Source organism: Scomber japonicus, chromosome 14, assembly GCF_027409825.1.
Source record: "Scomber japonicus isolate fScoJap1 chromosome 14, fScoJap1.pri, whole genome shotgun sequence".
Taxonomy (NCBI): domain Eukaryota; kingdom Metazoa; phylum Chordata; class Actinopteri; order Scombriformes; family Scombridae; genus Scomber; species Scomber japonicus.
The window spans coordinates 1,538,053-1,563,528 of record NC_070591.1 but is presented as its reverse complement, the minus strand read 5'-3'; the positions used below and the strand labels follow the sequence as shown (position 1 = coordinate 1,563,528).

The 25,476-nt window shown below is 40.6% G+C and overlaps 1 protein-coding gene across 1 annotated transcript in view; it reads left to right on the top strand.

Moving 5' to 3' along the window:
- Window positions 1-955: 955 nt before the first annotated feature.
- Window positions 956-25,476, top strand: part of LOC128373236 (ribonuclease inhibitor-like) — a 36,803-nt gene continuing 12,282 nt past the window's right edge. Inside the window, exons 1-4 of the mRNA XM_053333529.1 lie at window positions 956-1,038; window positions 4,770-4,778; window positions 7,126-7,296; window positions 21,795-21,968. Coding sequence (XP_053189504.1) covers window positions 956-1,038; window positions 4,770-4,778; window positions 7,126-7,296; window positions 21,795-21,968 — 437 coding nt within the window. The remainder of the gene's footprint in view (window positions 1,039-4,769; window positions 4,779-7,125; window positions 7,297-21,794; window positions 21,969-25,476) is intronic.

The following is a 25,476-nucleotide window of genomic DNA, read 5'->3' as shown; positions in this document are numbered from 1 at the left end:
GTTAAACGTTGTTTCCTGTTGTTGTTTTCCTGGTTTGTGCGTCCTCACAGCGATGTAACGTGACTCACTGCTGAGCTCTAAATAGAGAGAAGTCACAGTTAAGAAGCACACACATGTTTATCTGAAGTCTGTTTGTTGGATTTAAACCAGAGTCAAAGTTTCTCTTTGTGATGACTAGAAAACACACATGGTTGTAGTTAAAGTCATGTCAACTAATAAGAAGCTACTAAGTTGAGAGGCAGGACTGGGTTTATTATACTGTGTATGTGTGTGTGTCTCCAGTGTTACTGGTTTACCTCTCAGACTCCAGAAGATGAAGAAAGAGGAGGAAGAGGAGGAAGAGGACGGAGCAGAGTCTGTAATATCCAGCTGTCTGTCTATGAAGAGTGACCGGTCTAAAGAATATCCTCTACTCTTCAGTAATGAACCTGGACCCTCAGACACAAAGTAATAGACTGTTTCTACTGTATTTTCAGAGCCAACAATGAGAAGCTCAGTCTTGTCAGAAATAAGTTGAAGAAAGTTGAGAGACATCCAGTCCTTTAGGTTAGGTTACTTTTATTGGTCTCCACCAGGGAGGAATTTGTCTCAGAGACAGGGAAAAAAGTTGCAGCACATAAATGACATACAATAAAAAAACAACATGCAATACAAACGTACAGGTAAATAGACAGTGTTGGAACAAACATAGACTGACATCGGACAGTCCTACGCATGTACCGCCAACCCTGTATCACAGCTAAACAGTAGTGGAGAGTGTCTAAGTTACTAAAATCATCAGGTTTTACTGTAAAATATAGCAGAGTGTCGTCTGTGTAACAATGATAGGCTATACAACCAAAGTGACTGATTATCTGACCCAAGGAAAGCATATACAGAGAGAAGAGAATAGGACCAGGATTGAGCCCTGGGGCATCCCATGTAACAGCAGAGCAGATGAAGACACATAGTTACCATGGAGACTGAAACACATTTATCTGACAAATATGACACAAACCGCTGGAGAGATGTTAGAAAGTCTTCAGTGAAACTGATCCAGTTTGCAGCTGTAGATAAAATGTTTAGAACATGCAGAAGGAGATATGAACACAACTATTGATGTCTTTATTAAATCATGACTCTGTGACATGTTTCATGATACATCTGATCTTTACAGGAACTAATGATATGTGTAAAATAATATTTATTTCTACAGACACAGAGCAGAGTTTCCAGTGTCCAGCTGTCTGTCTATGAAGAGTAACTACTAAGTTGAGAGGCAGGACTGAGTTTATTATACTGTGTATGTGTGTGTGTCTCCAGTGTTACTGGTTTACCTCTCAGACTCCAGAAGATGAAGAAAGAGGAGGAAGAGGAGGAAGAGGAGGACGGAGCAGAGTCTGTAATATCCAGCTGTCTGTCTATGAAGAGTGACCAGTCTAAAGAATATCCTCTAGTCTTCAGTAATGAACCTGGACCCTCAGACACAAAGTAAGAGACTGTTTCTACTGTAAACTGACCTAAAGATGTTTCAGTTTAATATCATTTGATTGACTGCATTATTTCTTTATATCTTTAATTTAGTGGAAAGAGTGTTTGATGCTGTTCTGAAATATTTATTAGTAGCTTGAACCAATATTTAAAACAGGTTAAGAGACAGGGCTGGTATTGCTGTTTGATTTTCTAGTCAATAAATGTAAAGTAGCAGCAGGTAACCCAAACTGTGTCTGTCCTTATTTACTAAAGGACTGCAGCAGCAGGTACAATGTTTGGTCTCAAGTAATACAGACTGTGTCATAACGTGTTCCTGTTCAAAGACACTAAATATGGGAGGAGGTCATGTAAATGTATAGAAACAGCCTGCTGCAGCTGATTTATCACTGCAGACTGACCACTGCAGCAGAGGAAACTGAGTCTGATGTTTAACGTTTGGGAAAAGTCAAATGTGTCAAACTGTTGTATCACACTCACACAGAGGGAGAGAGACTATAGCAGAAACAGAGAGAGAGAAACACTCATGAAAAGATGCATTATGAAGATATTTAGCAGAGCTCTCTGTTCAGCAGCACAACACAAAAGAGCAGCAGTCTGTTATTTTTCACTAGTGGACTTTTCTGTTTGGCTCAGTTTCCTCCTGCTTATTGTTCCTGACTTTTAATGGGTCAGAGTAGCTTAAAGGAGCCTGTGGAGTTTTCTAACAGACTAAAGTCATGTTCACATTGACTTACTTACCAAAACACATTGTGTGTCTCCTTGTGGTCTCACTAATGTGTTGAATCCACTTCCCTCCTCATCAAACATCTATTTTAAATCCTGCATTGTTTACATCCATGTTTACTAGCTTGCAGTCTTCTTCTTCTTCTCTGTCTTTGCTGGCACATTGTTGTCTCTGTCATTGAATGTGTTGAATCTCAGAGTCTGAAGAACAGAAAGTGTGTAAGTGTGTAAATACTGAGAGTCTGGACTGTTTATGTGGGGAAAGAGCTGCATGCAGCTTGTGAGCTGTCGGTTGGCCTCCACTAATGTCATGTGACATAAAGAATGTGTTCATGTCCACAGAGAGAGGAAGAGGAGGGCTGTTTCTGTGGAGGAGCAGCTGTCCTGCTGTTCTTTGTGTCAGGACGTCCTGAAGGATCCAGTCTCTACCAGCTGTGGACACTGGTTCTGCAGACAGTGCATCACCTCATACTGGGACCAGTCTGCTTCATCAGGAGACTCCTCCTGTCCCCAGTGTTCAGAAAGATCCAGAACCAGACCTGGACTGCAGACAGACAGTCAGACCAGCACTGTACAAAGTAAGACTGAAGATCTGTCTACTGATGTCATCATCTCTGAAAACAGGACAGGAATCTACCTCCTCTATCCTACTGAACGTTAACAGTCACACTGATTTCTGTTTCATTCTACCTTTTTTCTTCTCTTTCAGCAGAAAGTGGTCTGCAGGAGGTTTTAGATGAACATCAGATCAGTCTGAGCAGCACATGTGAATGTGTGACTCAAGGAACTGATGAAGCAGGAACTAAAACCTTCCTCATCAGCATCTTCACTGAGGTCCACATCACAGAGGGACAGAGTGAAGAGGTTAATACCCAACATGAGGTGAGACAGCTTGAAACAGCTTCCAAGATGAAGACCCTCCATGACGCTCCAATCAAGTGTCAGGACATCTTTAAAGTCTTACCTGACCAACAGAAACACATCAGAGTGGTTCTGATGAACGGTGTCGCTGGCGTTGGAAAAACCTTCTCAGTGCTGAAGTTCACTCTGGACTGGGCACAGCGCTCCAACAACCAAGATATCAGTCTGCTGATTCTGTTCTCGTTCAGGGCGCTGAACTTGATCAAAGATGAGCAGTACAGTCTGCTCATGCTGATCCATGTTTTCTATCCAACATTACAGAAGCTCACAGCAGAGAAGCTCGCTGACTGTAAAGTTTTGTTCATCTTTGACGGCCTGGATGAAAGCAGACTTTCACTGGATTTCAACAACAGTGAGGTCGTGTCTGATGTCACACAGAAGTCATCAGTCAGCGTGCTGTTGACAAACCTCATCCAGGGGAAGCTGCTTCCCTCAGCTCTCATCTGGATAACTTCCCGACCTGCAGCAGCCAATCAGATCCCTTGTTCATGTGTTAGCAGGGTAACAGAAGTACGAGGCTTCACTGACGCCCAGAAGGAGGAGTACTTCAGGAGGAGATTCAGTGATACAAAGCAGTCCAGCACAATCATCTCACACATCAAGACATCCAGGAGCCTCCACATCATGTGTCACATCCCAGTCTTCTGCTGGATCACTGCTACAGTTCTGGACCACATGTTGACGACAGACCAGAGAGGAGAGCTGCCCAAGACACTGACTGACATGTACTCACACTTCCTGCTGGTTCAGACAAAGAGGAAGAAGAACAAGTATGATGAGGGACATGAGAAGAGTCCACAGGAGTTGACGGAGGCTGACAGGAACCTTCTTCTGAAGCTGGGGAGGCTGGCGTTTGAACAACTGGAGAAAGGAAACATCATATTCTACCAAGAAGACCTGGAGCAGTGTGGTCTTGATGTCACAGAGGCCTCGGTGTTATCAGGAGTTTGTACACAGATCTTCAAAAGAGAGAGTGTGATCTTCCAGAAAACAGTCTACAGCTTTGTTCATCTGAGCATTCAGGAGTTTCTGGCTGCAGTCTACATGTACCACTGTTACACCAGCAGGAAGACAAAGGTACTGAAGGACTTCCTGAGAGAAGGGGACAAACAGAGAGAATCAAAACCAAATTCTGTCCTCAAGAAAGTTTCAGCTCATTTCAGAAACAAGCCATCTGACAGTGATCATGGTTTAACATCCCTGGATGACTTCCTGAAGAGAGTTGTGGAGAAATCTCTCAGAAGAGAAAATGGCCACCTGGACCTGTTTGTCCGCTTCCTTCATGGCCTCTCTCTGGAGTCCAACCAGAGTCTCTTAGGAGGCCTGCTGGGTCAGACAGACAACAGTCCAGAAACCATCCAGAGAGTCATCAACAACCTGAGGAAGATGAACAGTGGTGATATCTCTCCTGACAGAAGCATCAACATCTTCCACTGTCTGATGGAGATGAACGACCGCTCAATACATCAGGAGATCCAACAGTTCCTGAAGTCAAAGAACAGATCAGAGAAGAAACTCTCTGTGTTTGACTGCTCAGCTCTGGCCTACATGCTGCAGATGTCAGAGGAGGTTCTGCATGAGCTGGACCTGAAGAAGTACAACACATCAGATGAAGGACAACTGAGACTGATCCCAGCTGTGAGGAACTGCAGAAAGGCTCGGTAAGTCCAGATGTGATTAACATGTTAACATGTAGTTCTTCAAATATAAAGTATGTAAAATGATTCTTATAATAGTGCTCTACTTGTTTATAGATGAAATAACTTGTCAGTTATATTTAGTCTCAGATGTTGTTGAGCTGTTTAAATTTTGTGAGTTTAAATAATGTTGATGTTTTAGTTGGTTGTTTGTAGCTGTTAAGTTAATGAACAGTTATTAGGGCCCGAGCGCTGACCAGCGCGAAGCCCTATTGTATCTGTCAAGATTCTTCTTTTTATTTTGTTTCTGTCACGATGACTGCCTTTTTGCCCCCCTAAACGTGCCCAAAAAGTCACCAACTTTTGCACGCAAGCCAGACCCGGCAAAAAATTTGATATTTTATGGTTTTCATAAAAGGGCGTGGCAAAATGGTTCTCTAGTGCCCCCCTGCAAAATCAAGAAAATCGAGCCCCTCGCCACAGATTGACATAGAGAAATGAAACTCGGTACACATGTTCATCATGATATTGACGCACAAAAAAGTCTCTTGGACACATACTGTCACACCAACAGGAAGTCGGCCATTTTCATTTTCATCCCATCCACTTCAAATTCACACAGAATCATCTTGAGACATGAAAGAAAGAGATGAAAAGTTATCAAAAGCTTTTTCGTCTGTCATTCCTGGTTGCCGTGGTGACGCGGCGAATTTCGATGCTTCGCCATGAAATTTCAAACCCTCATAACTTGACTCCACATGGTCCAAATTTCATATGCTTGTTCAGTGTCCCGGTCTGAACACATGTACAGTCTCATATTTAGTGACAGTCATAGCGCCCCCTACTGGCAACAGGAATTCACTTGCTTCATTCTTTCAATAATTACTCCCATAATCTTAAGTATATATACCTGAAATTGACTCAGCTGAGACATAAGACCAGTTATCAGAATCTTTTTTATGACTTCTTCCTGTTGGGCGTGGCTGTGCAGACAATTTCGATGCTTCGCCATAAAGCAGGAAGTCCTTATAACTCCTACAGACATTGTCGCGTTTACACCAAATTCATCATGCATGTAGAGGGTCCCGCCCTGAACACATCTATGCATCAATACTGCTTCATATACACAGCGCCACCTACTGGACACAGGAAGTCATATGACAAACATTATCCGATTAATATGAAATTTACAGGATGTGTTCTCCACATCATACACTGCAACATGACATGTAATTGGTGGGTGATCTCTAGCACCACCTAGTGGACACAGGCAATTTGACTTGTGCCAAGAAGTCTATGTGCCCGTTGTGTCTGCCATGTGACTGCAGCATGCACCAACATGCACGTACGGGGCGGTGCATGGGGGGCTTGCAGCTTTAATTCTATTTATTTATAGTCATTATTGGATTTTACAGTTTTTTCTGCTATGTCTCTTCCTTTGTGTGTTGGACCTGGTGAAACACATGAAGGACTTTAGAGGTTGTGGTTGAGGTTTTATTACAGCAGCATTTTATCACAACATATATCAGTATTTTACAGTTATCAGTGAAAGCAGTAAAGTTATTATTACATAATATATAATCAGACATACAGGTAATACCTGGTTTTACTTAGCAGGCTTTAAAATGAACAAAACATCTAAATATTTAATACATTGATATTTAATGATGTACAGGTGTAATATTGTCAGGTCATTAGTTCATTAGTGTTTGTGAACAGTCAGTAAATGTAGCTGCTTATGGATGTGAACCTGACAGCAGCAGGTAGCAAAGATAGATGATCTTTCTCAACTGGAACTGTTCACTGAGCTGAACTGAGTCTAAATATCCTGCAGTCACATTAAACATAGTGGACAGTAAAAGTGGTTTTCTAATCAAGATGTCCTCATGTTAACTTAGTGGAGACAGACATGGGATCAGATCACACACACACACACTGTGCACATTATGGAAGCCTCAATGTAACTCCATGTTCTCTCCTTCATCTGCAAGATTAAAGCTAAACAAAGATTAAAAGTGTGCAGGTCTGAGAGAGAGTGATGAGAATGATTGTTTCATTCAAGCACAGTGAGACAGCATCAGCTGAACTGGGAGTGTTCTGGTAGCTTACTGGTCTGTGCTTTGATTCTGGTGCTGGACCTTTGTTGCATGTCATTCTCTGTCTCTCTCTCCTCTTGTTTCCTGTTTATCTCTCAACTGTCCATTAAAGGAATAAAATGCCTCACAAAACAAAGATTTCAATATTAAAAATATCAAAATATTCATATTCATCAAAATAGTGAATGTCAAACTGTTTGATCATCAAATGCATGAAGTAAATATAAAGTGTCTCTTTCATGATAACATATGTTGTAATATTTGTGTCATTACAGACTTTGGGACTGTGGACTCTCAGAGACTCACTGTGAAGTTTTGGCCTCAGCTCTGAAGTCCAACCCTCATCTGACAGATCTGGACCTGAGTCTCAACAAACTGTCTGATTCATCAGTGAAGCGTCTGTCTGCTGGACTGGAGAGTCCAAACTGTAGACTGGAGACTCTGACGTGAGTTCACTGACTGTAGCTTTGGTAGATTTATTTCTATTTATTAAATTCAAATTCTTCAGTGAAGTTTCAAATGTTTGGTTCATAATTTTCAGGATTTGTTGAACACAAATGTGTAGAATGTAAATGTTTTCAGGAATTTAAAATCCACAGTCTTGTTGTGAGTAAAAATGACTTCCAGAGTGTAAACTAATATGAGGCTTCAGCAGTCTGAGTTCCACATATCAAGTAAGTATGTTTGTGTTTCTTCAGTGTTTCCTTGCTGAGCTGCAGAGGAGGGATCCAAACTCAAAGAGGGAATTTACTTCTAAATATTCTGAAACTTTGAGTCACACTAATCAAGTGTGAGTCTACCAGACTGTCAAAGCCTCATATTAGCTTCAACTGAACTTATTACACACACACACACACACACACACACACACACACACACACACACACACACACACACACACAGTCACACACACACATACACACACACACACACACACACACACACACACACACACACACACACACACAGTCACACACACATACACACACACACACACACACACAGTCACACATACATACACACACACACACACACACACACACACAAACACATTTTCTAAACTTCTACATTTAAATCTTCTTCAGCTCTGAACAGATTATGAAACATTTAATAATTTCAAACATGAACTTTGTTTCTAAACTGACTTCATTTATTCTTTATTCAGATTGAATTACTGCAGTTTGTCAAAGATCAGCTGTGATTATCTGGCCTCAGCTCTGAAGTCCAACCCCTCCCATCTGAGATATCTGGAACTGAGCTACAACAGCCTGAAGGATTCAGACGTGAAGCAGCTGATGGATCTTCAGAAGAGTCCAGACTGCAGACTGGAGACTCTGAGGTCAGTAGAGAGTTGGAGTCAGTCTGTGCTGGTTTCAGCAGTTTAGTATTAAACATAGTCAGTATCAAAGCAAAGATCCAGTATTTCCTGGGGAAGCTCCAACCTTCTCAGTGCTGCTTTCCTCAGTGAAGCTGTGAGAGGAGAATGGTGACAGGCTTCAGGATTGGACAGAAAGACAGAGAGAGAGAACAGTCAGCCAATCAGATGAGCCAGAAGCTTGTTGTGATCATGTGTTTGAGTTGATGTGAAGACGACTGTTGTTGTTGTGTTGATGTCTGCAGGAAATAAAGCTGGATTACAGCTGACAGCCTTACAAGATGTATAGAGACAGTGATCCTCATCATCAAATCTGATCTCAAAGTGTTTGTTCTCTCGTTTCAACACTAAACTATTGATCAGTTCATCTTTGTCAGAGCTCTAAGATCAGTCTGACTGCAGCCTGCAAATCACTGGCTCTGGTTTCACACAAGCATCATTACGTTTAGTAACCATGTGGTCTTTATACAGACCAGAACCTCTGCTGAAGTCCAGGAATCACAGCAGCTGTTTAACTGAGAGCTCTGACTGATTGTCATGTGATGATTTAACAGCAGGAAACATCTTCAAATCCCACAGAGACTCTGTAGCTTTAAACTTTGATAAGAGTTGACATGTATCAGCAGTAAATCCATCAGTAAACTGATGAGTGAATGTCTCTGTTTCTGCAGTAATGATGTGTTCATGACTCTCAGCACTTTATTTCCTCTGTGTACTTGAGTGAAATCTGCAGAGGAAACACACTTGTAGGAGCCAAAATATGTTTTATGTTTATATTTGCTTCAGCTGCACGTATTGCGTCACATGCATTGAGTTACACATGGGTGTGGTTTCCCTTATTTTACCTGTTCACTTGGGTGGCGACGGGAGTTTTGAACAAAGTGAGTTAGTAGAGCTCCGATATTTTCTGTTGACTGTCATCATCGTCTTTCATCACTTTATTCTCACAGTCGGATCACATCAGGATTTTTAAATGTTTGTGGAACAGCTGCTTGTCAGTCCTTTCTGATTTTTTCATTCAAATAAACAGCAGTAAAAACGTCATCTGGACTTCAATATGATTTTGTGGACATGTCACCTTTCAGAAAAGTAGTCGCTACAACACTTGATAGTAAAAGTGTGTGCAGGTGTGTGAGCTTGGAGCTCAGTGTGTTCACTCCAACACGTTAACATGAGAGCTGAAAGGAAGCAAGCTACGCTGCACAGCTGTTCCACTTTCTGGTCTGAACAGGACTGAAGTCCCTGCTGCTCTTTATACTGGATGTGCTGCATCACTGACTGACAGCTGATCAAGTGAGTCTCACTAAACACTCACTTATCTCTTCTGTTCTTTCTTCTTCTCTCATCAGATGGAGGTGGTGATCTCTGTCAGAATGAGAGTGAACATCCAGGAGTGTTGAGAGAGGATCACCTGGATCCTGATGAGCGTCTCAGAATCACACTGAGAGTTAACGAGGACTAAAACTAATGAATGAAGCAGAAGAGAATTGACTGTGACTTTCAGCAGGAGAAGGATTACTGCTGGGAGAGAGTGAGACGTGGCTGTTTTACCACAGTCAGAGCAGCAGAGTAGAAATAATGATGACGTGTTGTAGTTTTCTCACAGTCTCAGCTGGAAATATTAAACAGTGGTCATTTGGTATATTATGTGTATAGACAGGTAACCAGGCAGGTAACTTACCAAGGTTATGGAACATGCAGGTCAAATCATATCCTGCTTCTGTTCATAACAACATCAAGCCTGTGCTGAAACAGTTTGTATTTTTTGATTCCAGTCTAAGTTTTGATGATCATATCAGCAGCTGGTCCAGTCCTGTTTCCACCATTAAAACATATTAAAATAATATCTATAAAACTAACACAGAACACTGCTGCTGTCACACTTGAACTCAAACCAGGAACAGAGATCATATTGTTAAAGTAATGAAACATCAGATGGTTGTTTATCATTTGTCAGGAGGAAAATGAACAAGTTGAAATAAGTGAGAATTAACATATTGTGGAGGAAATGTGAGCCTGTTAACAAAGCTTCAGCTGTTATGGTAAGCTCCTCCCCAACTGCTCCCAGCTGTGTTTAATGTTAGAACAATGACACAAGATGGGATCCATCCCAGCATGCATCATAAGAGCTAGTAACCTCTTCATGCTGGTGACCCTCTACTGTGTGGAAAGTGTGTCACTCACTCTACCATGTGATTCAGTGTGTTCAGTGTTTTGATTTTGACTTTGTATTCAAATGTTTTCATATTATTACATCTTACTTTTTACTCCATATGCTGAATATTGATTGTATTAATTGTAGATTTTAAAACATTAGTGCTTTAATTAGTTTGTAGTATTTAACGCTCAGAGTTGATAATTAGTTGTATTCTGTATATTTTTATGAGCATTTATTTTCTCATTTTTAATTATAGAGTATATTATGAGAAGTTATAGGTTTAATGCCTATATGTATATAATTGATTGATTAGGCAGAATGTGTCTACTAAAGTATGATAATCATATTTACTCTTTGATGGTTTTAAGATGACTTGATGTGTGTTTAGTTATTCATATTCACTGTTTTCATTATTTCCGTTGTTTATGCCTTCATGAAAGTTGATGTGCAGAGTGATTTAAATGGGAGGGGGGGGGGTGTTAAACTAAATAAAAAACTCAGCATTCATACATATTGCTGTATTCTTTATATTCTATAAAATGTTCTCCTGGATCATTAAATTGTGATTTTAAATGTCTTTTTCCCCATAAATAAATCTACTACTGAACTTTGACCTGTTGTCCTCAATTTATAAATCCTTTTTTTGTTCCACCTAGTGGTCGAAAAAGCACATTACAGGTTAAAAATCAGAGCAAAAAGTCAATCAACAACTGATCTCCAGTCAAAAGAGGAGCAGGTACAAAACCTCATCAGACGTTATGGTTGAAACTTGTTTACTTACAGTGTTGGGAGGGTTACTGATTACATGTCCTAAAATGTAATCTGTAATGTATTCCCTTGGATTACTCAAGTAAAGTAATGTATTCTAAATACTTTTGGATGACTTTTAGCTTACTTCAAAATCATCTATTGAACGTGTTTATCTGGGACACTGATTTTAGTTAACACTTCCTTTAGAGAACGATCTTATTTCTGTCTTCAGAGAAAAAGTTATGCAAATATACAAAACACAAATGTGGTACGTTTTGTCCTGCAACTGATACTATTTAAATAAATAGTATCAATAGTATCCTTTTTTTTTCCTTCCTTCATTCTGTCCTTCCTTTATTCTGTCCATCCTTTCTTCCTTCCTTCCTTCCTTCCATCCTCCCTTCCTTCCTTTCTTCCATATTTCCTTTCTGTCTTCTTTTCATTCGTTCCTTCCATCTTTTTAATGATCCGGCCCACATGAGATCAAATTGGGCTGTATGTGGCCCTTGAATGAAAATGAGTTTGACACCCGTGCTCTAGAAAGTAGTGCAGTCTGTCGCAATAGCACAGTTCAACCACTAGATGGCGACAGAAACCGTGTGTCCGCATTGAGGAGGACGCGGCAGCTGTCTGCTCTTCATCCCTCATGGAAATAAATGGAAACTAGCTTGAATCTGACTTGAAGCTGTTACTAGGAATATTATGAGACCAGACACAACTTTTAACCATGAAAACAGCGAAGGTAAGACATCATTTGTAGTTGTACATTTACAATGGGAAGTTTGTTTGGATGAATATATTCGTGCTTGTTTAACTGCCCTGAGACGTTTTTAATCTATAGGGGGCGCTGTTTCCCCTCCGGCGGCTCTCAGGCTTCAGAGGTTAATAGTTACCGGGTTAATGTCTCCGTTGTTTTGTCTCCACTCCTCACCTAATGGTTATAACTTACATCACCAGACCGGCTAGCTAACGCTAATTAGCCAACTTAACTGAAGATGCTTCTTCTAACCAGACGTGGAGTCTGAAAGCAGCTTGTTGATGGTAAACAAAGCTGTCACTGCACTTTGATGTTGCTTCTCTACCAGGTGTGTAGGTGAAATGTTCTCTGTATTTTCATGACAAAAAGGCATTGTGTGTGTGTGTGTGTGTGTGTGTGTGTGTGTGTGTGTGTGTGTGTGTGTGTGTGTGCGCGCGCGCGCTTTACTGTGCATATGTGTGTGTGTGTGTGTGCTTTACTGTGCATATGTGTGTGTGTGTGTGTGTGTGTGTGTGCGTGTGCGTGCTTTACTGTGCATATGTGTGTGTGTGTGTGTGTGTGTGTGTGCTTTACTGTGCATATATATGTGTGTGTGTGTGTGTGCGTGCTTTACTGTGCATATGTGCGTGTGCGTGTGCGTGTGTGTGTGTGTGTGTGTGTGTGCTTTACTGTGCATATGTGTGTGTGTGTGTGTGTGCTTTACTGTGCATATGTGTGTGTGTGCGTGCTTTACTGTGCATATGTGTGTGTGTGTGTGTGTGTGTTTGCTTTACTGTTCATATGTGTGTGTGTGTGTGTGTGTGCTTTACTGTGCATATGTGTGTGTGTTTGTGTGTGTGTGCTTTACTGTGCATATGTGTGTGTGTGTGTGTACGCTTTACTGTGCATTTGTGTGTGTGTGCATGTGTGTGTGTGTGTGTGTGCTTTACTGTGCATATGTGTGTCTGTGTATGTGCTTTACTGTGCGTGTGTGTGTGTGTGTGTGTTTTTGTGTTTGTGCTTTACTGTGCATATGTGTGTCTGTGTGTCTGTGTGTGTGTCTTTGTGTATGTGTGTGTGTGCATGTGTGTGTTTGTGCTTTACTGTGCATGTGTGTGTCTGTGTGTCTGTGTGTGTGTCTTTGTGTATGTGTGTGTGTGCATGTGTGTGTTTGTGCTTTACTGTGCATGTGTGTGTGTATGCTTTACTGTGCGTCTGTCTGTCTGTGTGTCTGTGTCTGTGTGTGTGTGTGTGTGTGTGTGTGTGTGTGTGTGTGTGTGTCGCTGCTGAGTTCAAAGTGTATAAATGAATAAATGTGATGTTGTTTTCTTCATGTTGGAGTAAAGTTGATAGTGTGAGTCTCTCAGTCAGAGATGATGAATTATATCTCAGAGGAAATCACTTCTAAAAAGTCTCAGCAGTGAAATAATCACTCAGGTTGTTTATTTAAAGTCTCATCAGCCAAAAGCAGTTTCTCCTCTTCCTTCAGCTGGATGTGTGTTTTAGTGTGCCTGTGTGTGTGTGTGTGTGTGTGTGTGTGTGTGTGTGTGTGTGTGTTTGTACTCTGATGTTTCCTCACAGTGACTCCAGGCTCGCTGCCCTCTGGTTTCACTCCTCCTCATCCTTTCTTTCTTTAAGTCACATCTTCATTCAGCAGCCTCTGATAGTCACCTGACTGTTGTTTCTTCAGGAGCTCAGAAGTATCTATAAACCCTCTACAGCAGGGGAGTCAAACATGAGGCCCGTGGGTCAGAACCGGCCCGCCGAGGGGTCCGATCCGGCCCACTTTACTTCCTGTCTTCTCTTCCTTCCTTTCATCTTTTTAATGATCCGGCCCACATCAGATCAGATTGGGCTGTACAGAGTATCAGCAAAGTTTTCACACCCCTTCGCAATGAAATACACACACACACACACACAATGAACAAGACAGTCTGAGGTAGAGCTTTGTAATGGGTTAGGGTGAGGTTAGTCTGGTCTGGATTCAGTTAAATTATTTGCTTTAAAACTCTAAAACTAAGTCTGAAGCCTACAAAATGTCAAAGTCTAAAATTGTAATTGGTCCTCACAGAGATAGTAGTACAATAACACACACACACACACACACACACACACATGTGACTTCCAGTAAAAAAAGGGAGGAGCAGACAGGTAGGCAATAAAGGTGAAAGTCCATTTAGACGCCATTTCACAGTCAGTAGAGCAGAAGGAGGAAAACAGCAAGTCTGAGGCAGGTGAGTGTTAATATCAGGACTGTAAATAATGATTACTGTCATTATTGATCAATCTGATGATTATTGATCACATTCATTGTTTAGTTGATTAAAGTGTGTCAGAATAATGTGAAATGACAGAGTTTGAGGTGTTGAAACGTTTTCCTGGTTTGTGCGTCCTCACAGCGATGTCACGTGACTCACTGCTGAGCTCTAAATAGAGAGAAGTCACAGTTAAGAAGCACACACATGTTTATCTGAAGTCTGTTTGTTGGATTTAAACCAGAGTCAAAGTTTCTCTTTGTGATGACTAGAAAACACACATGGTTGTAGTTAAAGTCATGTCAACTAATAAGAAGCTACTAAGTTGAGAGGCAGGACTGGGTTTATTATACTGTGTATGTGTGTGTGTCTCCAGTGTTACTGGTTTACCTCTCAGACTCCAGAAGATGAAGAAAGAGGAGGAAGAGGAGGAAGAGGAGGACGGAGCAGAGTCTGTAATATCCAGCTGTCTGTCTATGAAGAGTGACCGGTCTAATGATCCTCCTCCATTCTTCAGTAATGAACCTGGACCCTCAGACACAAAGTAAGAGACTGTTTCTACTGTAAACTGACCTGAAGATGATTCAGTTTAATATCATTTAAAATCAAACACCACTGACTGACAACACACACTCTACTAAACCATCTCCATCAGTTATCAGTGAGAGTCTGAAGATCTTCTGCAGCAGGTTCAGACATTTAAATATAAAGTATCAGCTGATGTGTTTATCAAAGCTGTGCAGCTCATGAAAAGCTGGGACACAGCTATGGACCATGAAGGAGACTTTAAAATGGGACAACCTTGATAATAACGCTGTGAGACATTCAGTCTTCAAATACAGTCTTTAAAGGATTGAGACACAGCTGTCTCAATTCAGGGGTCGCATCCTTCAAAGGCCGAACTGAGTGTTATTAAATGAGGAGGTTTGGTCTACAGAGGATTTCATCACACGTCTGGTTTTGTCTGACCGACAGACAATTAAGATTTAGTGTACACCTGGTTTATGGAGTTCCCCCTTCTCTTTCTCTCTCTCTCTATCTCTCACACACACACATATGACCTAAAGTAAAGAATGGGGGAGGAGCAGACAGGTAGGGAGTAAAGTTGAAAGTCCATTCAGACTATAAAGATAAGATGATAAAATGATAACTGCCAAAGTAGATGAAAATGTCTTCTTGGTTCTGAGCTACAGACAGAAAAAAAATTAATATTTTTTATATAAAAAATATACAGTGAACAACACAGATTGACTGTTTAAGGACTAACATTTATCTAATTCTGTTCGACCAGGTTGAGAGGCAGGACTGGGTTTATTATACTGTGTATGTGTGTGTGTCTCCAGTGTTACTGGTTTACCTCTCAGACTCCAGAAGATGAAGAAAGAGGAGGAAGAGGAGGACAGAGCAGAGTCTGTAATATCCAGCTGTCTGTCTATGAAGAGTGACCGGTCTAATGATCCTCCTCCATTCTTCAGTAATGAACCTGGACCCTCAGACACAAAGTAAGAGACTGTTTCTACTGTAAACTGACCTGAAGATGATTCAGTTTAATATCATTTAAAAACAAACACCACTGACTGACAACACACACTCTACTAAACCATCTCCATCAGTTATCAGTGAGAGTCTGAAGATCTTCTGCAGCAGGTTCAGACATTTAAATATAAAGTATCAGCTGATGTGTTTATCAAAGCTGTGCAGCTCATGAAAATGTGTGTAAATGATTCAGTCAGACTTCATGCATGCATCAGACTCTACAAACACACTGTGAGTTTACAGGAGATAAATGTTCAGGATGTGTCATATTCATTCACAGTGTTTACACATGAAGAAGACAAGACACGTTTATTGTATAGAACATTTCAACAACAAGACAATTCAAAGTGATTCATATAAAACATGAAATACATCAAGACAGGATATAAAAGCAACATATGGCAAAATGTTGACAAAAAGTGTTGAATTGGAAATAAAATGAATGTAAAATAGAATAAAACAGATAAACAGCAGAATAAAGAGTCACAGTGCAGTGTGAGATATTAACCCTAAAGATGATTTAATAAAAAGCAGCAAACAGAAAAGTCTTCAGCTGTGATTTAAAGAAGAGAGTTGGAGCAGACCTTCAGTCTTCTGGGAGTGTGTTCAGATATGTGGAGAATAAAACCTGAACTGTGTTTCTCCAGGTTTAGTTTGGACTCTGAGGACAGAAAGCAGACCTGATCCAGACCAGCTGAGAGGTCTGGATGCTTCATAACGTAGCAGAACATCAGAAATGTGTTTTGGCTCTAAATCATTCAGTGCTTATAAACCAGCAGCACGATTTTAAAGTCTATTCTCTGACAGACAGGAAGTCAGTATAAAGATCTGAGAACTGGACTGATGTGATCCACTTTCTTGGTCTTAGTGACTCTGAATCAGCTGCAGCTGTCTGATGGACTTTTTAGGGAGACCTGTAAAGACTCTGTTACAGTAGTCCAGTCTGCTGAAGATAAATGCATGGACAAGATTTAATAAACCCTGCTGAGACATAAGTCCTTTAATTCTTGATATATTCTTAATGTGATTGTTGCTGATTTATCACTGCAGACTGACCACTGCAGCAGAGGAAACTGAGTCTGATGTTTAACGTTTGGGAAAAGTCAAATGTGTCAAAGTGTTGTATCACACTCACACAGAGGGAGAGAGACTATAGCAGAAACAGAGAGAGAGAAACACTCATGAAAAGATGCATTATGAAGATATTTAGCAGAGCTCTCTGTTCAGCAGCACAACACAAAAGAGCAGCAGTCTGTTATTTTTCACTTGGCTCAGTTTCCTCCTGCTTATGTTTCCTGACTTTTAATGGATCAGAGTAGCTTAAAGGAGCCTGTGGAGTTTTCTAACAGACTAAAGTCATGTTCACATTAACTTACTTACCAAAACACATTGTGTGTCTCCTTGTGGTCTAACTAATGTGTTGAATCCACTTCCCTCCTCATCAAACATCTATTTTAAATCCTGCATTGTTTACATCCATGTTTACTAGCTTGCAGTCTTCTTCTTCTTCTTTGTTTAATTACTGTTGAACTCTTGTAATCTTACTATATATTATTTAATTTCAAACTGAATGTGTTGAATCTCAGAGGTTGAAGAACAGAAACTGTGTAAGTGTGTAAATACTGACAGTCTGGACTGTTTATGTGGGGAAAGAGCTGCATGCAGCTTGTGAGCTGTCGGTTGGCCTCCACTAATGTCATGTGACATAAAGAATGTGTTCATGTCCACAGAGAGAGGAAGAGGAGGGCTGTTTCTGTGGAGGAGCAGCTGTCCTGCTGTTCTTTGTGTCAGGACGTCCTGAAGGATCCAGTCTCTACGAGCTGTGAACACTGGTTCTGCAGACAGTGCATCACCTCATACTGGGACCAGCCTGCTTCGTCAGGAGTCTCCTCCTGTCCCCAGTGTGCAGAAAGATCCAGAACCAGACCTGGACAGCAGACAGACAGTCAGACCAGCACTGTACAAAGTAAGACTGAAGATCTGTCTGCTGATGTCATCATCTCTGAAAACAGGAATCTACCTCCTCTATCCTACTGAACATTAACACTCACACTGATTTCTGTTTCATTCTACCTTTTTTCTTCTCTTTCAGCAGAAAGTGGTCTGCAGGAGGTTTTAGATGAACATCAGGTCAGTCTGAGCAGCACATGTGAATGTGTGACTCAAGGAACTGATGAAGCAGGAACTAAAACCTTCCTCATCAGCATCTTCACTGAGGTCCACATCACAGAGGGACAGAGTGAAGAGGTTAATACCCAACATGAGGTGAGGCAGCTTGAAACAGCTTCCAAGATGAAGACCCTCCATGACGCTCCAATCAAGTGTCAGGACATCTTTAAAGTCTTACCTGACCAACAGAAACACATCAGAGTGGTTCTGATGAACGGCGTCGCTGGCGTTGGAAAAACCTTCTCAGTGCAGAAGTTCACTCTGGACTGGGCACAGCGCTCCAACAACCAAGATATCAGTCTGCTGATTCTGTTCTCGTTCAGAGCACTGAACTTGATCAAAGATGAGCAGTACAGTCTGCTCATGCTGATCCATGTTTTCTATCCAACATTACAGAAGCTCACAGCAGAGAAGCTCGCTGTCTGTAATGTTCTGTTCATCTTTGACGGCCTGGATGAAAGCAGACTTTCACTGGATTTCAACAACAGTGAGGTCGTGTCTGATGTCACACAGAAGTCATCAGTCAGCGTGCTGCTGAGAAGCCTCATCAAGGGGAAGCTGCTTCCCTCGGCTCTCATCTGGATAACTACCAGACCTGCAGCAGCCAATCAGATCCCTCCTTCATGTGTTAGCAGGGTAACAGAAGTACGAGGCTTCACTGATGACCAGAAGGAGGAGTACTTCAGGAGGAGATTCAGTGATGAAGAGCAGTTCAGCACAATCATCTCACACATCAAGACATCCAGGAGCCTCCACATCATGTGTCACATCCCAGTCTTCTGCTGGATCACTGCTACAGTTCTGGACCACATGTTGACTACAGACCAGAGAGGAGAGCTGCCCAAGACCCTGACTGACATGTACTCACACTTCCTGCTGGTTCAGACAAAGAGGAAGAAGAACAAGTATGATGAGGGACATGAGACGAGTCCACAGGAGCTGACGGAGGCTGACAGGAACCTTCTTCTGAAGCTGGGGAGGCTGGCGTTTGAACAACTGGAGAAAGGAAACATCATGTTCTACCAAGAAGACCTGGAGCAGTGTGGTCTTGATGTCACAGAGGCCTCGGTGTTATCAGGAGTTTGTACAGAGATCTTCAAAAGAGAGAGTGTGAGCTTCCAGAAATCCGTCTACAGCTTTGTTCATCTGAGCATTCAGGAGTTTCTGGCTGCAGTCTACATGTACCACTGTTACACCAGCTGGAAGACAGAGGTACTGAAGGACTTCCTGAGAGAACCAAAACCAAAGTCTTTCCTCAAGAAAGTTTCAGCTCATTTCAGAAACAAGCCATCTGACAGTGATCATGGTTTAACATCTCTTGATGACTTCCTGAAGAGAGTCATGGAGAAATCCCTCAGAAGTAAAAATGGCCACCTGGACCTGTTTGTCCGCTTCCTTCATGGCCTCTCTCTGGAGTCCAACCAGAGTCTCTTAGGAGGCCTGCTGGGTCAGACAGACAACAGTCCAGAAACCATCCAGAGAGTCATCAACAACCTGAAGGAGATGAACAGTGGTGATATCTCTCCTGACAGAAGCATCAACATCTTCCACTGTCTGATGGAGATGAACGACCGCTCAGTACATCAGGAGATCCAACAGTTCCTGAAGTCAGAGAACAGATCAGGGAAGAAACTCTCTGTGTTTGACTGCTCAGCTCTGGCCTACATGCTGCAGATGTCAGAGGAGGTTCTGGATGAGTTGGACCTGAAGAAGTACAACACATCAAAGGAGGGACGACTGAGACTGATCCCAGCTGTGAGGAACTGCAGAAAGGCTCAGTAAGTCCAGATGTGATTAATATTATAAATCAGTGTAGATTAGTAGTTTAGTTCTTCAAATATAAAGTATATAAAATTCTTATTATAGTTATAATAGTGATCTACTTGTTTATAAATGAAATAACTTGTCAGTTATATTTAGTCTCAGATGTTGTTGAGCTGTTTAAATGTTGAGTTTATGTTAAGTTAATGAACAGTTATTCTATTTATTTCTAGTAATTATTAGATTTTACAGTTTTTTCTTCTCTTTCTCTTCCTTTGTGTGTTGGAGGCTTCATTCAAACCTGGTGAAACACATGAAGGACTTTAGAGGTTGTGGTTGAGGTTTTATTAGAGCAGCATTTTATCACTACATATATCAGTATTTTACAGTTATCAGTGAAAGCAGTAAAGTTATTATTACATGATATATAATCAGTCATACAGGTAATAGCTATGGAAGCCCATTTCCACAAAAAAAAGAAGATAAAACTTAGCTTTATATCCTCCAAGTAAGTTGAAATTATGAGATAAAAAGTGTGCATGCGCCTCAATGGCAGTGTTTCGTCTGGCCTATCCACGCTCACAATATGCAAATGAGGTAACTATAGGTTTTACTTTACCTAAAAACCAAATAATAATACTACTACTTGAACTGCTTGAACTACTTGATATTGAAAATATCTCATAATTATGACTTTTTATCTCATCATTTCGACTTTTTATTGTCAAAGCTAAGTTTTATCTTTTTTTTTTTTTGGGGGGGGGGGGCAGAAATGGGCTTCCATAAATACCTGATTTTACTCAGCAGACTTTAAAATGAGGTCTGAATCATTTTTGATCTGTTTCTGAATTTAACTGTATTTATTTTATTTCTTTTTGTCTACATTTTTATTTTTGAGACACACACACACACACACACACACACACACACACACACACATACACACACACACACACACACACACACAGTGAGACAGCATCAGCTGAACTGGGAGTGTTCTGGTAGCTTACTGGTCTGTGCTTTGATTCTGGTGCTGGACCTTTGTTGCATGTCATTCTCTGTCTCTCTCTCCTCTTGTTTCCTGTTTATCTCTCAACTGTCCATTAAAGGAATAAAATGCCTCACAAAACAAAGATTTAAATATTAAAAAGATGATCTGAACCACTGATGTGAAGATCAAATGTTCATCAAAATAGTGAATGTCAAACTGTTTGATCATCAAATGCATGAAGTAAATATAAAGTGTCTCTTTCATGATAACATATGTTGTAATATTTGTGTCATTACAGACTTTCTGAATGTAGACTCTCAGAGACTCACTGTGAAGTTTTGGCCTCAGCTCTGAAGTCCAACCCTCATCTGACACATCTGAACCTGGGTCTCAACGAACTGTCTGATTCATCAGTGAAGCGTCTGTCTGCTGGACTGGAGAGTCCAAACTGTAGACTGAAGACTCTGGAGTGAGTTCACTGACTGTAGCTTTGGTAGATTTATTTCTATTTATTAAATTTAAATTCTTCAGTGAAGTTTCAAATGTTTGGTTCATAATTTTCAGGATTTGTTGAACACAAATGTGTAGAATGTAAATGTTTTCAGGAATTTAAAATCCACAGTCTTGTTGTGAGTAAAAATGACTTCCAGAGTGTAAACTAATATGAGGCTTCAGCAGTCTGAGTTCCACATATCAAGTAAGTATGTTTGTGTTTCTTCAGTGTTTCCTTGCTGAGCTGCAGTGGAGGGATCCAAACTCAAAGAGGGAATTTACTTCTAAATATTCTGAAACTTTGAGTCACACTAATCAAGTGTGAGTCTACCAGACTGTCAAAGCCTTATATTAGCTTCAACGAGAACTAGACAACACACGATAATGAGTTCTGAAAAACAAGACGAGATGAGACTTTAACTCTTTTTTTTTTAATAAAACTTCAATGATTAAATATTTGATTGGAACTTATCACACACACACACACACATTCACACACACAGACAAGCACACTCATACACGCTCATACACCTCATACACACACACACACACACACACACACACACTCATACACCTCATACACATACACACACACACACACACACACATTTTCTAAACTTCTACATTTAAATCTTCTTCAGCTCTGAACAGATTATGAAACATTTAATAATTTCAAACATGAACTTTGTTTCTAAACTGAATTCATTTATTCTTTATTCAGATTGTGGCGCTGCAGTTTGTCAAAGATCAGCTGTGATTATCTGGTCTCAGCTCTGAAGTCCAACTCCTCCCATCTGAGATATCTGGATCTGACCTGGAACAGCCTGAAGGAATCAGACGTGAAGCAGCTGATTGATCTTCAGCAGAGTCCAGACTGCAGACTGGAGACTCTGAGGTCAGTAGAGAGTTGGAGTCAGTCTGTGCTGGTTTCAGCAGTTTAGTATTAAACACAGTCAGTATCAAAGCAAAGATCCAGTATTTCCTGGTGAAGCTCCAACCTTCTCAGTGCTGCTTTCCTCAGTGAAGCTGTGAGAGGAGAATGGTGACAGGCTTCAGGATTGGACAGAAAGACAGAGAGAGAGAGAGAGAACAGTCAGCCAATCAGATGAGCCAGAAGCTTGTTGTGATCATGTGTTTGAGTTGATGTGAAGACGACTGTTGTTGTTGTGTTGATGTCTGCAGGAAATAAAGCTGGATTACAGCTGACAGCCTTACAAGATGTATAGAGACAGTGAACCTCATCATCAAATCTGATCTCAAAGTGTTTGTTCTCTCATTTCAACACTAAACTATTGATCAGTTCATCTTTGTCAGAGCTCTAAGATCAGTCTGACTGCAGCCTGCAAATCACCGGCTCTGATTTCACATAAGCATCATTACGTTTAGTAACCATGTGGTCTTTAAACAGACCAGAACCTCTGCTGAAGTCCAGGAATCACAGCAGCTGTTTAGCTGAGAGCTCTGACTGATTGTCATGTGATGATTTAACAGCAGGAAACATCTTCAAATCCCACAGAGACTCTGTAGCTTTAAACTTTGATAAGAGTTGACATGTATCAGCAGTAAATCCATCAGTAAACTGATGAGTGAATGTCTCTGTTTCTGCAGTAATGATGTGTTCATGACTCTCAGCACTTTATTTCCTCTGTGTACTTGAGTGAAATCTGCAGAGGAAACACACTTGATAGTAAAAGTGTGTGCAGGTGTGTGAGCTTGGAGCTCAGTGTGTTCACTCCAACACGTTAACATGAGAGCTGAAAGGAAGCAAGCTACGCTGCACAGCTGTTCCACTTCTGGTCTGAACAGGACTGAAGTCCCTGCTGCTCTTTATACTGGATGTGCTGCATCACTGACTGACAGCTGATCAAGTGAGTCTCACTAAACACTCATTTATCTCCTCTGTTCTTTCTTCTTCTCTCATCAGATGGAAGCCATCTCTGATAGAGTGAGAGTGAACATCCATGAGTGCTGAGAGAGGATCAGCTGGATCCTGATGATCCATCTGGAGTCTGGATCTGGATTTTGTCCTCTTCACTTAAGTCTCTTAACTGACTCCAAACTGGACAGTTATCTCTGGATTTAGCTGAAGTCAGCACTTTACAGATTTGTTCTACATGAGCTGTTTGATGCAGAAAAGATAAAAACAGGTGTTATAAGTCAGACTGTGAGCCTGGGCTCATATTTATCAAGCGTCTCAGAATCACACTGAGAGTTAACGAGGACTAAAACTAATGAATGAAGCAGAAGAGAATTGACTGTGACTTTCAGCAGGAGAAGGATTACTGCTGGGAGAGAGTGAGACGTGGCTGTTTTACCACAGTCAGAGCAGCAGAGTAGAAATAATGATGACGTGTTGTAGTTTTCTCACAGTCTCAGCTGGAAATATGAAACAGTGGTCATTTGGTATATTATGTGTATAGACAGGTAACCAGGCAGGTAACTTACCAAGGTTATGGAACATGCAGGTCAAATCATATCCTGATCATATCAGCAGCTGGTCCAGTCCTGTTTCCACCATTAAAACATATTAAAATAATATCTATAAAACTAACACAGAACACTGCTGCTGTCACACTTGAACTCAAACCAGGAACAGAGATCATATTGTTAAAGTAATGAAACATCAGATGGTTGTTTATCATTTGTCAGGAGGAAAATGAACAAGTTGAAATAAGTGAGAGTGAAAATATTGTGGAGGAAATGTGAGCCTGTTAACAAAGCTTCAGCTGTTATGGTAAGCTCCTCCCCAACTGCTCCCAGCTGTGTTTAATGTTAGAACAATGACACAAGATGGGATCCATCCCAGCATGCATCATAAGAGCTAGTAACCTCTTCATGCTGGTGACCCTCTACTGTGAGGAAAGTGTGTCACTCACTCTACCATGTGATTCAGTGTGTTCAGTGTTTTGATTTTGACTTTGTATTGAAATGTTTTTATATTATTACATCTTACTTTTTACTCCATATGCTGAATATTGATTGTATTGATTGTAGATTTTAAAATATTGTATTCTGTATATTTTTATGAGCATTTATTTTCTCATTTTTAATTATAGAGTATACTATGAGAAGTTATAAGTGTAATGCCTATATGTATATAATTGATTGACTAGGCAGAATGTATTTACTAAAGTATGATAATCATATTTACTCTTTGATGGTTTTAAGATGACTTGATGTGTGTTTAGTTATTCATATTCACTGTTTTCATTATTTCCGTTGTTTATGCCTTTTATAAAAGTTGATGAGTAGAGTGATTTAAATGATTAAAGGGGGGGGTGTAAAATTAAATTAAAAACTCAGCATTCATACATATTGCTGTATTCATTATATTCTATAAAATGTTCTCCTGGATCATTAAGTTGTGATTTTAAATGTTTTTTTTCCCCATAAATAAATCTACTGCTGAACTTTGACCTGTTGTCCTAATTCATATAAATGCTTTTTTCTGCCAACTCGTGGTCGAAAAAGCACATTACAGGTTAAAAATCAGAGCAAAAAGTCAATCAACAACTGATCTCCAGTCAAAAGAGGAGCAAAGGTACAAAACCTCATCAGATGTTTTGGTTGAAACGTGTTTACTTACAGTGTTGGGGGGGTTACTGATTACATGTCCTAAAATGTAATCTGTAATGTATTCCCTTGGATTACTCAAGTAAAGTAATGTAGTCTAAATACTTGTGGATGACTTTTAGCTTACTTCAAAATCATCTATTGAACGTGTTTATCTGGGACACTGATTTTAGTTAACACTTGCTTTAGAGAACGATCTTATTTCTGTATTCAGAGAAAAAGTTATGCAAATACACAAAACACAAATGTGGTACGTTTTGTCCTGCAACTGATACTATTTAAATAAAAATGGCATCCAAGAGTCAACAATCTTCACTTTCTTTTACCTTTATTAATTTCCACAGCTCAGAAATTAGGGAAATTTAAATTTAAATTTTTATTCTGAAATATTGATGAAGAAAAAATTGGGCTCCAGCAGCAAGTTCACGCCCTCTAGAACAGGGGTGGGAAACATACGGCCCGTGGGCCTGAAGCAGCCCGCCGAGGAGTCCAATCCGGCCCACTTTTCTTCCTGTGTTATTTTCCTTCCATCTTTCCTTCCTCCCTTTCTTCCTTCCTTCCCTCTTTTCTTCCCTCCTTCCTTCCTCCCTTTCTTCCTTCCTTCCCTCTTTTCTTCCCTCCTTCCTTCCTCTCTTTTTTCCTTCCTTCATTCTGTCCGTCCTTTCTTCCTTCCTTCCTCCCTTCCTTCCTTTCTTCCATATTTCCTTTCTGTCTTCTTTTCATTCGTTCCTTCCATCTTTTTAATGATCCGGCCCACATGAGATCAAATTGGGCTGTATGTGGCCCTTGAATGAAAATGAGTTTGACACCCCTGCTCTAGAAAGTAGTGC